Consider the following 11,035-nt stretch of genomic DNA (forward strand, 5'->3'; position numbering starts at 1 on the left):
TTTTTTTTTTTTTTTTTTTTTAATTTTATAATAACAAATTTTATTTAAAAAAAAAATATAAGAAGAAAGACGTGACAAAATATCCTTCTTTGAAGGGAAAAGCGTCTTAATCACATTTTTTTTTCTAATGAAAAACAATTATTTTTTATACGAACCAAGCAACTTGGAACTTTTTTAAAAACTAAATTAAAGAATATACATAACGTTGGGAATGAAAAGATAATATCATATTATGAATATTCTCTTATTTTTTTAATATTAGTTGGTAGAAGTTGCCAACAAACGGGTAAGCACTATCGTCGTTGCTATCCGCAAACCCCGCCAAATAGGCTCACAAAAAGCATGCTCCTCCGCACCGCTCTCTCGTTTGCACTACCGCCGCCCAGCCATTCCGACCTTCGTCTTCAAGTTCCTGTTCCTCGCGATGGTTCCACATTCTCAGGATAAGTGTATTTGCTTCAAGATATTCTTCTCTCTTTTGCTCTGTTCCTCGAGCGGCTCTGGCAATTTGCGGTGGAGATACCTAATCTTCGATCGATCAATTTCGGTCGCAATCAAGTCCAAATTCACGGATCTAATTTTTTAATCACGAAATTTCCTATTCGATTACGCATTCACTCATCAGATCAAAGTTTATCGCGTAGGGGAAAGCGATAGCGATGGTAAAGATTAAGAAATCGATTTCTTGCCCTTCTTTCTTTCCTTTATTTTATAGCAATTTTAAGGATACATCCTTGGACTGACTTTCGTAGATTTGCCTATTGCTTTTGATTTTCTTTAATTTCTTAGCCTCCGTGCGATTGTCATTCGTAGCGGCAGCCAAAGCAATAGTTCGAGGCGGCTTCGATGTCTTCGTTCCGAGCGTTCCGAGCGTTCCTCAACAGTCCTGTTGGCCCTAAAACAACTCATTTTTGGGGACCTGCTGCAAACTTCGGTTTCGTGGTTGCTGTATGATCTGTTAATCTAATATTACAATATCTCGAGTCTTGATTTCTCATCTTCCTTTTTCAACTTCTTCTCTGTCTGTGGTGTCTTCTATCGCAGGGGCTGGCAGATGTGAAAAAGCCAGCCGATAAGATATCCGGCAAAATGACGGCAGGTTCAAAAAATTTGTGCTGTTCATGGTCGATTTTACCAAAATAAGTTATGTTCCACGGATGAACTCTTTTGAATATAATAAACCAGAAATTGTAACGAGTGTGTTGATTATCTGCAGTTTTGTGCGTCTATTCGCTGTCTGGCATGAGATTTGGATATATGGTTCGGCCTCGGAATTATCTGCTTATGGGATGCCATGCCGCGAATGAAACTGTTCAGCTCTATCTTCTCTCCCGTTGGGCGATGGGAACGAGGAAGAGTGTCAATTACAGCAACGAGTAGCTTCCTCTTCGTTTCAATGGCGGTATGAATATGATTACTCCATTGTTGCTGTTTCGAGTTACTGTTTCGAATTACTGTTTCTTATGTGTTACCCCAATACGAATCCCCAATAAACAAGTAGCCTTGAAAAAGAAAAATGCTCTGCTTATTTTGAATATACTGTTAGATTCAACGAATTCAATCTATATAGTCAGAGCCTTTTAATTTCATTTACTTGGAACAATATCATTCATAGTTCGTTATTGAATACAATTGTTCAGTTTTTTATCTCGACAGCTTAACTTTGTATCAAATTTATCATAAAGTCAATAAATGTTGGTAATCAATGTTTTCTATCACTAAGTTAGAAAATTAATCCTAAACAAACCAATGAATCAAATCTGTTTAAATAGCTTGACCTAAATGCAAAAATTTGATAATAAAAATATTAAAGCAACTTAATCACAACAATCATACAAATAAAAAAAAAAGCTTAAATTTTGATTCAAACGATAAAATTAATTGTATGTCAGTTAAAAGTGTTTAAAGATGGTAAAATTAATTGTGAAATAGAGTCGTGTTGAAGATTTTTATTTTTATTTTATTTTTATCGAACCAACCCATATCTTAATTTTAAATTTTTATTAGGATCATAATCAAAATTAAAGAAAAAAAAAGGAAAAAAAAGAGTAATGATGAAAGAGAGGGACGCCAAATCCAGCACATCGTCTTGCTGCCGTAAGAAGTCAAACAGACACGTGGTCGACGTCCCCATCAAACTTTCCTCACTCGCGGGTAAAACAAAACAGGAACCTAATATCACACGTTGCCGCGTCCCAGCGCGAGTTGCCACAACTCTGTACGCGCGAGAGTTTTACGGGTATTTGGATTAGGTTTAAGTTAGTGGCAATAATTTCTGTAAGAAAGACACCATCAGATAGATCTGAATCGGACGTGCCTGAACGGGTTTAGATACCATGCCTGGAATCTTTGGAGGGGAGGGAATGGACGGCCCAGATTCGTTTGCTAGCGGCGGGGATCGAGGCCAGCGGGCCTTTAAATAAGACGGAACCAGTCCAACAATCTGAGTTTCCGGCCTCAACTGTCTATTTCTCTCAGCAGTTCCCCATTCCTCTCTCCATCTCTCTGTAAAGGACGTTATCGTCTTTCCGGGGTTGGTTTGCTTTGCGAGCGACGGGCTCTGCTCGTGATCCAGGTTTCCAATGGGATTTCTACCAGCGCCTTCATAGAGTTCTTGCCTTTTTCGTGTTTCCTGCTCTGTTCTGATTTTTGGCGTAATTTCGTTTACTCCTGCTCGATCTAGGGTTTCGTTTCGAGGGGTTTATCTCATGATCTTGGATTATATTCTGCCTTTCATATATTTCGATTTTCTCTCCTTCTCGAATTTTCTTCTCCTTTTCATTTTGGGTTCTTCCGAAGGCGGAAGTATCTCTTAAGGAGTGAGGCTGATGTTTGCGACGGCAGGAGGTGATGGGCTGAGGAAGCAATTTTGTTTTCATGGAATATATGGTTATGTGGTCGAAGCTTCTGAGTTTGCCGGGATTTCAATTGCTTGGACTGAGCCACTGGATTTTTGTGGTTTGGGTTGTTTAGTCATTGTCTATTGTTTAAGTGACTTCTGGGAACTTGTCTGAACCTATTCTCTGTCAACCTGTTGATGTTTCAATTCATCCAGGGAGGAAATAGTGAATTTCTTTCACGAGCTTTGGGATTCCTTCAAATGGCAACCCATTCGTGCACTGGTCGACCACAGGACACCGTTGTTCTGATGAAGTATTAATCTTCCTAGATTATTTATCAATGTCAAAAGACCAAACTTAAAATTAATTCGTTGCTTGCTACAAACAAATAACTGCGCGCATATTTCTTTAAACCCGGACTTCTACATTGGGCGGAGCTTCAATTTTGATATAATATGGATTGGAATATCATAGTTCAGGTACAAAGTTTATGGTTGCAGTTGACTTGTGCAGTTGCTGGGAATTAATCCTATGGCACCGACTGTTCCTATTGAGTTTGCTGGACAGAAGGAATCGAGAAAGTACTCACTTTCACAGGTAATGGGGAAATCGAGGAAATATTCCAAAGGTCTTTCTTTTGGTTTTGTTCCAGATTACCGACATGCTGTGGAAACTGTTGGCGAATCAGAAGGGTTAGGGAGCTCTGGACGAATGGATACTGGAATCTCATCTCTAGATGATCCACGGGCCTTCAAGAGGAAGCGTGTTAGTATGAATGCAAATGGTTATGATTGTTTCGGTGCTCCTCTTCAAGTTTTTTCTATATCATCATTGTCTCGATCTGAAAGGAAAGGTTTAGAGATAAGGTTAAAGTTAGAACTTGAGCAGGTCCGAGTTCTGCAAAAGAAAGCTTCTGACGTTGGTTTGAGTTTGGCTGTTTCATCGTCGAGTAATATTCAGAGTTATAGTGATCAGCACAGGGGAGCTCCTCCAGAGACTTCTAATAGGTTGTCCGAGGTATCGGTTCCTCCTGCTAAAAAGCTAGTGCCCTCTGGGCGCAATGGCCCTTCAGCTGTAAGAAGCTCATCTGGGCGGTTTGAGTCGGTTAAACCAGCTGTTGTATCTGCTTCCTCGACAGCATTGTTATTGAAACAATGTGAACAGCTGCTGCCTCGCTTGATGTCGCATCAATTTGGTTGGGTTTTTAACACCCCAGTTGATGTGGTCAAGTTGAATATTCCAGATTATTTCACTGTTATAAAGCATCCAATGGATCTGGGCACTGTGAAGTCGAAGATTACTGCAGGAGAATACACACATCCATTGGATTTTGCTGCAGATGTTCGACTTACTTTTTCAAATGCGATGACTTACAACCCTCCCGGGAATGACGTCCATGTCATGGCTAAGACCCTAAGTAAATATTTTGAAGTTAGATGGAAAACTATAGAGAAGAAGCTCCCTGTAACAACTGAAGAACAGCGTCAAGTATCTTCAGCCACGATTGTTCATAAGGAAGCTGAAAGTACTCTGCCCGTGTCACGTTCAAAAAAGACAAAAGTCCCTACTAATAGCCCTGATATTCAGCCAAACAGTGTGTCAAAAATCATGACTGACCAGGAGAAGCATAAACTGAGTGTGGAGTTGGAGGCGTTGCTGGGAGAATTGCCTGAAAGCATCATTGATTTCCTAAAGGAGCACAGTTCTAATCCTCTAGCGGGTGAGGAGGAGATTGAAATTGATATTGATACTCTTAGTGATGATACCTTGTTTGCATTGAAGAAGAAATTGGACGACTATATAATGGAAAAGCAGAAACGCACAACGACTGAACCTTGTGTAGTGGAGGTGTATACATGTTTCCATTCTCATTTTCACGTGTTTATCATTAAAATTGCACTGATTATAATGACTTATTCAATGGCTTCTAATTGCTGTCATATTCTACTCAGCAGCTTCGCAATGAATCAGGATTGAGCAATTCATCGATGCCACCCTGTAGAGGTAATTCATGGATAGATATATGTTCAAAATGAAGGTTGATTTCCTGGATCTTCTAAATTTTCATTTTTCCCTTGTTAGGAAATGGTCGGATTGATGACGATGTAGACATTGTTGGTGGAAGTGACCCTCCTGTTTCAAGCTATCCTCCAATAGAGATAGAGAAAGATACAGTCCATAGAGATAGTAAATGCAGTCGTTCCAGTAGCTCGAGTAGTGAATCAGGTTCTTCATCAAGTGGTTGGTGTTGTTACCTGCCCCTAATTCATTTTCACTAATTTCTGGTGTTATCATTTAATTTTGACTGATAACTTTGAACCTTTTTATGCATTCTTCTATTCATTCTAAATAAAAAAATTTCAAAAGGATTTTTAACTTGAGCTACTGTTTCCTTGGGCAGTTTCTATTGCAAGGATTTCTTCTTTTTGAATTTAAGATTTTGGCGTGTTCGTAGTTATGTTAGATATGTATGACTGGACAATTGTTTTGTAATCTTCATTATTTTTTATAATATCAATCTGTAATATAACTTGACGAGTCTCTCTCTCATGCCAAATCTAAAAGTATTCTGCTGTTTAACCATGCAGATTCTGGCTCAGATAGTTTATCGGCGAGTGAATCTAATGCTGCTAAAGCTTTAGATAATGACGTGGCTCCAAAGGTATTGAAAACCCAAAAACTTTCATTGTTTAGGACTACATGGAGAATGTTTTCTTTTCTCCCTTTCACGCATTACCTTTTTTCTTGACCAAATATTTTCACATCTCAAGGGGAAATCAGTGGTGTGGATTAAGGAATTTAATTTGGCAGAGTAATGCAATTAATGGTGAGGCAAGGGCATTGGATGTGTGGTTCTATGATTTTAGAAGTGAACTTTGAAGGACAAATAGATCTTATTAGTAATATCAAGGATGTTATTGAAAATAAGCTTTAGTATATCTATGTTATTACCAAATTATCATGTCGCTATTGTGATTTTTTAATCGTAATTCTTTTATTTAAATCGAGGGGAATAGATTCCTCTTGGCTTTTGTGTTTGATGTTTAATGGGGTCATAAGATGCATATAGTCTTAACACAAAATGCTACTTTATTTCTACGACCAAGTTTTCTTTATTATAATTATTTTTAAAGAAAAATTCTGTGTGTTGCAGTATTATTGCATATAATTTCGGTAGCTTACATAGGATTTAGAGAATGTTCTATTTCCTTATGTGCATGGTAGACGACTCATGGATGGTCGTGACTTTTCTCTGCCCTATCAACTGTTTTCTTAGTTATGCGATCCTAATTAGATTTTGGGAGGATGCATGCAGAGGGGAGGGACTTGATATTCTTCCAAACTTTTCATTTTCTTTTATTTTCGTAGTATCATCGGTCTTTTGATTCCAATGGGCTACTCGTAACAATCCTTTTGAGCTTAGTGCATAGTGTAGATAAATCAGCTGATCATCTTTGTCTATTCAAATCATTTCGTTGCTTAGTGAAAAGTTAGGGAGAGAAGTTGATTGAGCTAGTGTTGTTTAGAAGAAAACCCTCCAATGGAGCTCATAATAACACTGTTTATTTACTCAGGGACTATGGTTTCTAAACTATATATTATAGAAACTCAAAACAAGACATGAGATTTTGCTATTTCAAATATTTCTCCACAATTTTCTCTTTTTATTTGAAAATTCTATTGTTTCCCATCATATAATTTTAAGTACGATTTTATAACATTAGACTAAAGCTTCCTAGCCCTCGTTTTGAAGGGTTACGTCATAGCCAGTTGAAGCAAATTTCTTCCTACACAGTTGTGAGGGAATCCAGGACAGTCTAAAAGTATCTAGTTAGAGAGCACGAAACACAGAATTTTCTTATTTTAAAAGAACAAAGGAAAAAGAGATGGTCTACTTCTTTATGTGCTTCCGAACAAAGAGAACATGGAGAAAAGTTGTAAAGATATCTGTTAGAGAGCTCCAAGCACAAATTTCTTTTACTGTTAAAGGACAAAGGATAAAAGGATGATCTACTTCTTTATTTGCTTCCGAATAAAGAGTACATTGAGAAGATGAAAGCTAAATGTTTATTTGTGATAGCGAAGTCAGCTAGCATGTTCGAAAATGAAGCTCACTCTTCAATTTCATCATCCCCCAATTTTTTGTCGGGCGTTGTAGCGTGTTTGTCAATCATAAATTGGCAACAAAAAAGTGTCAATTTCCTACTTTTAGAAAGACTAATAGCTTTTCAATTTTTCTACTTTGTACAGAAGTTTCCTCCACCCGCTTCGGGAACTATACAATCCTACCTACAACTCATAGTGGGAACATTGACTTCAAATATAAGTTTTTACATTAACTCAAGAGTTATGAGTTAATTCTCTAGTTTGTCATGGGCTAAAAATGTTTGAGTAATTTACTGACCGAGTGTTTCTTTATTGTTCATGGTTGTGTATGAAATATGAAACAAATTAATTTTCATAGTTGTGATGATGCTTTGTGAAATGTTTGCGTGCAGGATTTTATCCTTGGAGTTATTGTGTATTTAGATAATTGTGCATGTCATTGTACTTAAATACTTCTATTTCTAATAGAATAGCCACGTAGAATGAGTTGCACAAATTTTACTTGGGCTTCCTTTATCATGTCAGGAAATTTTGTCTTCTGAAACAAATGTGGATCAGAAGCAATATGAAGTTGGTGATTTAGAAATTGGAAATTGTGAGTATCAGGTGCTAAACCTTGTATCTTCAGTTTGCTGACAGAGGTTTTGCCTCCAGTGATTTGTTCATCATCAGTGCTTATGATGAAGTAGCTGTTTTTCCATAACTGTGCAGTTGAAGAAAATGGAATTGGTCTAGTTGAGCAATCTGCTCAGGGCAATACAAACACTAATGACACGGATAGCTACCAAGAGGAGGGTAAGAATAGAAAACATCATGATAAACTTCTCTGCCTTATGGTTTTAGAACTTCAACTTATCTTCGATGCTTAACATTATAGGGGAGGGTGCTCCATCTAAGAGGCAAGTCTCCCCTGACAGGCTATACCGTGCAGCTTTATTGAGAAACCGTTTTGCCGACACGATACTGAAAGCTCGAGAAAAGGCACTTGAAAAGGTTTGTTAAACCTGAGATTGTACTTATGATTGGTCGTTTATTATTGGAAGTCGCTAACGTGAGTTGGCTACAGGGTGACAAGCGGGATCCTGAAAAAGTGCGAATGGAGAGGGAGGAACTTGAAAGACAGAAAAGAGAAGGTTGAAGTCTCTACTTCAGAATTTGAGACAGGACATAATCACACTAGAGAAAGAATAGTTTGATCACGACCATTTCAAAAGTTGATAATTCATGTTTTTATTTTCCATACAGAAAAAGCCCGGTTGCAAGCAGAGGCCAAAGCTGCAGAGGATGCTCACAGGAAGGCAGAAGCAGAAGCTGCGGCTGAAGCAAAGAAGAAAAGGGAGCTGGATAGAGAAGCTGCACGTCAGGCCTTACTTAAGGTATGTAGCGTATTTAAATAGAATCATTAACTTGTGCTAGCCATTTTTTTCAAGCTGTATCGGTTACCATCGCGCAGATGGAGAGGACTGTTGATATTAATGAGAACAGTCAATTCATGGAGGATCTAGAAATGCTTAGGGCTTCGAACGACGAGCAGCTACCAAACTTCATAGAGAAGTCAAGCCCAGAATATTCCCAGAATGGATATGGCAGTTTCAAGCTTAAAGGTTGTAATCCCTTGGAACAACTTGGCTTGTACATGAAGGTGGATGATGAAGAGGAAGAGGATGAAAGTGAACCACCACCACCCCAGAGTGTTAACAAGCCAGCAAATGATGTTGAAGACGGTGAAATCAATTAGGAGTTTTGTTGGTTTTCTTTGTAGATGTCTGAACGTGGTAAATGGATGTGCAGACAATCACAGGCAGCCTTGTGATATAGTCTTCAAAGATCCATTAATAGCCACTGTGCTCCATGACTTTTCCTTGCCTTCAAAACGTTAAAATTGAAGCAGGTTTGGCAGGAAAATGATGAGCGCAGCTGAAGTTGGCGTTGTTGGGATTATTGGTCGGATGTGTGTTGCCATTGCTGAATTCATTTGATTTTTTGGGTTAGGACGAAAGTTGGAAGCGATGTATTGGCAATGTACGAACACAACGAGAGGATCTTAATGATCAAGGAAAAAGAAAAAAAAAAAAAGAATACTATGGTTCACTATTCAGTTTTGTCTTTATAAATTTGTTTGCTTTTTGACCTTTAATTATAGATTGCAGAACGTACTTGATTAGGCGTTTTTTTCCCGCTAATCGAGACTCGAGAGGGAGAGGGAAAACACAATTGAACTTTGAATCGAGAATGAAACGATGAGTACCCCTAGATAGAATAACAGGAAGAGGAAAAAACCCCATAATATATAATAAACTTAGTCTTGCCTTCCTCCACACTCCAACCAACCTACTGAAACAAACGCTAATATATGAACCACCCTAATAAAATCTAACAATCACAACTCAGAAATGAATGCATGATACATAAGATTTGAGTAACGTCTACAATAGAATATCTATCTACATTGCTGCCAATGTGTTCTTCTCTGCTAAAATCAGTACGTCTCAACGTTAGCTTTGTTTCCAGCAAGGATGAGCGAGATCTCGAGCCCACGGCTGAAAGCTTGGTTGAAGAGCAGTCGAGACTGGAACGTGGAAATGAATGGAAACCAGGACAAGAATGCGATGGGCACGAATATTATCAAACCCATCCCAGCATCATACATCCTGGCAAATTCACGCACCGAGTCCCACAAGCCTAGACTCCTCACTACTCTCTTCCAAGTAACTGCTAACTGTTTGAAACAACCAGAAGAGAACGATTAGAAACAAAGATGCTTGCATCAACTCATTTAAATGATATTGAACTTACAGATAACATAGCCCATCCAGTCGGAATAAATGCCAGAACACTAGCAAATAAGTCGGTTATCGACAGGTTAGTAAAGCCAACGATTAGACCAAGCGCTGTAACCAGAATTATGGCTGTGACACCCTGAATAAATCTCATCAATAGCTGGAAGTTCGTTGATTTTTTAGGACTGAAGGTGAAGATCTGCAGAGAGAAGAATTATTAGAGTGAATTGCATTGAAACATTTGAAGAGCAAATTGGTGGATGAGGTAAAGAATTGGCGAGGAACTTGTACAAACCTTGAATATCAAAACAATTCCAACAAGCACCACCCACGAGAAACCATATAACTAAGCAAACACGAAGACAATTGTTAGATCAGAGAAGCGAATGATCTCAATCAGACTTGCGATTGCACGCTATAAAGAGTCAAAGCAATCTCCCATAGTTACTGTTATATTCACAATGTAGAAGCTAATAAATTTCAGGTTCTGTTTTATGATTTAATGCAACCAAGTACTTCCGTATTTCTTGACAATTGGAAAAATCAACACACTTCCAAGTCTGCTGAACACCATCAGTTCAGATGAAAAATCAAAATCAAGTAACATGCTCATCCACAGCAGCCGCAACCAACCAATCGAACTTCAAGTTTTGACTAAATATAGGATTAACATATATTCGACTTTTCATTTTCTTATCAAGAATAAGAAAAAGTCAACCAAGGAAAAAGAGGTTACCGCAAGTGATGTGTCCTTTCCTGTGAGATGGAGTTTGTACACAACGCCATATTGAAATATAAAGAACCTCACAGTCAAAAGTGTCTCCAAAATTCGACCTCGCAATGTTTGAATATGTGCCTAAGAGGAAAAATAATTAAGAAAAATAAAGGTAAGTTGAAATATGATAGAAGTTAAGTACTGCACTTTCTTTTATTTATCAATGAAGCCTGCTCTGCTATTTCTGAGAAGTACATGGTAAAAGCTATAGCAGCCCATTTGGGAGCAAATTTGGAAGGCCCTCCCTAATTTCCTCAAGTTTCTCAAAATGGTAGCAAAAGTCAATAACAGAATCATTTTTGATACGGTTGATGTTTCGTTAGGTCTATGAAAAAATTTCGGTTCATAGTTGTTCTCTATATGGTTGTCTTTAGTGTTTTTATTTTTCTTTTTCATTCCCTCTGGGAGTTTGTATCCTTATTTTTAATCCTCTTCATTATATCAATAAGAAATTCTTTCTTGTTAGAACAAAAAACTTGGATTCCTTCTCATCTACCAATAAAAAGTCTTATACAAAAAAAAAAAAAAAAAAA

At 37.9% G+C, this 11,035-nt stretch overlaps 3 protein-coding genes across 7 annotated transcripts in view; 2 read left to right on the top strand and 1 right to left on the bottom strand.

The window, feature by feature from the left end:
* The first annotated feature begins 253 nt into the window (after positions 1–253).
* Positions 254–1,772, top strand: LOC111440824 (mitochondrial pyruvate carrier 1-like). Of its 4 annotated transcripts, XR_002710035.1 has the most exons (5): positions 255–662; positions 790–948; positions 1,045–1,099; positions 1,217–1,497; positions 1,694–1,772. XR_002710035.1 is itself a non-coding variant. In XM_023077627.1 (4 exons), exons 2-4 carry the CDS (start codon positions 847–849, stop codon positions 1,378–1,380), a joined length of 321 nt encoding a protein of 106 aa, XP_022933395.1. In that variant the 5' UTR covers positions 254–662; positions 814–846; the 3' UTR covers positions 1,381–1,556. The 4 variants fall into 4 exon arrangements, 3 of the variants coding, with proteins under 3 accessions (XP_022933395.1, XP_022933393.1, XP_022933394.1); XM_023077627.1 differs by lacking the exon at positions 1,694–1,772 and having other exon boundaries at positions 254–662; positions 814–948; positions 1,217–1,556; XM_023077625.1 differs by lacking the exon at positions 1,694–1,772 and having other exon boundaries at positions 1,217–1,556.
* Positions 1,773–2,305: 533 nt separating this feature from the next.
* Positions 2,306–9,055, top strand: LOC111439541 (transcription factor GTE10-like). 2 transcript variants are annotated; one of them, XM_023077164.1, is made up of 10 exons: positions 2,306–4,688; positions 4,796–4,844; positions 4,923–5,066; positions 5,429–5,502; positions 7,473–7,542; positions 7,659–7,742; positions 7,825–7,940; positions 8,014–8,080; positions 8,193–8,323; positions 8,401–9,055. In XM_023077164.1, the coding sequence occupies exons 1-10, from the start codon at positions 3,372–3,374 to the stop codon at positions 8,683–8,685; spliced, it is 2,337 nt and encodes a 778-aa protein (XP_022932932.1). In that variant the 5' UTR covers positions 2,306–3,371; the 3' UTR covers positions 8,686–9,055. The 2 variants fall into 2 exon arrangements, with proteins under 2 accessions (XP_022932932.1, XP_022932929.1); XM_023077161.1 differs by having other exon boundaries at positions 2,307–4,688; positions 4,923–5,081.
* Positions 9,056–9,202: 147 nt separating this feature from the next.
* Positions 9,203–11,035, bottom strand: part of LOC111439525 (callose synthase 10) — a 32,246-nt gene continuing 30,413 nt past the window's right edge. The window contains exons 48-51 of the mRNA XM_023077158.1: positions 10,464–10,583; positions 10,023–10,073; positions 9,744–9,926; positions 9,203–9,666 (exon numbers count right to left, since the gene is read on the bottom strand). Of these exons, the coding sequence (XP_022932926.1) occupies positions 9,427–9,666; positions 9,744–9,926; positions 10,023–10,073; positions 10,464–10,583 (594 nt within the window). The 3' untranslated portion in view covers positions 9,203–9,426. The remainder of the gene's footprint in view (positions 9,667–9,743; positions 9,927–10,022; positions 10,074–10,463; positions 10,584–11,035) is intronic.

This window comes from Cucurbita moschata, unplaced genomic scaffold (assembly GCF_002738365.1).
Source record: "Cucurbita moschata cultivar Rifu unplaced genomic scaffold, Cmos_1.0 Cmo_Scf00003, whole genome shotgun sequence".
Classification (NCBI taxonomy): domain Eukaryota; kingdom Viridiplantae; phylum Streptophyta; class Magnoliopsida; order Cucurbitales; family Cucurbitaceae; genus Cucurbita; species Cucurbita moschata.

What these genes read in the sequence shown, in the direction of transcription:
- LOC111439541 (XM_023077161.1), top strand. Translation starts at nt 3,372, where the DNA reads ATGGCACCGACTGTTCCTATTGAGTTTGCTGGACAGAAGGAATCGAGA. An exon ending in CTGAACCTTGTGTAGTGGAG is followed by an intron (nt 4,689 to 4,795) that starts GTGTATACATGT and finishes TCTACTCAGCAG; the next exon opens with CTTCGCAATGAATCAGGATT. An exon ending in TGATTTAGAAATTGGAAATT is followed by an intron (nt 7,543 to 7,658) that starts GTGAGTATCAGG and finishes ATAACTGTGCAG; the next exon opens with TTGAAGAAAATGGAATTGGT.
- LOC111440824 (XM_023077627.1), top strand. Translation starts at nt 847, where the DNA reads ATGTCTTCGTTCCGAGCGTTCCGAGCGTTCCTCAACAGTCCTGTTGGC. An exon ending in ACTTCGGTTTCGTGGTTGCT is followed by an intron (nt 949 to 1,044) that starts GTATGATCTGTT and finishes CTTCTATCGCAG; the next exon opens with GGGCTGGCAGATGTGAAAAA. An exon ending in ATCCGGCAAAATGACGGCAG is followed by an intron (nt 1,100 to 1,216) that starts GTTCAAAAAATT and finishes GATTATCTGCAG; the next exon opens with TTTTGTGCGTCTATTCGCTG.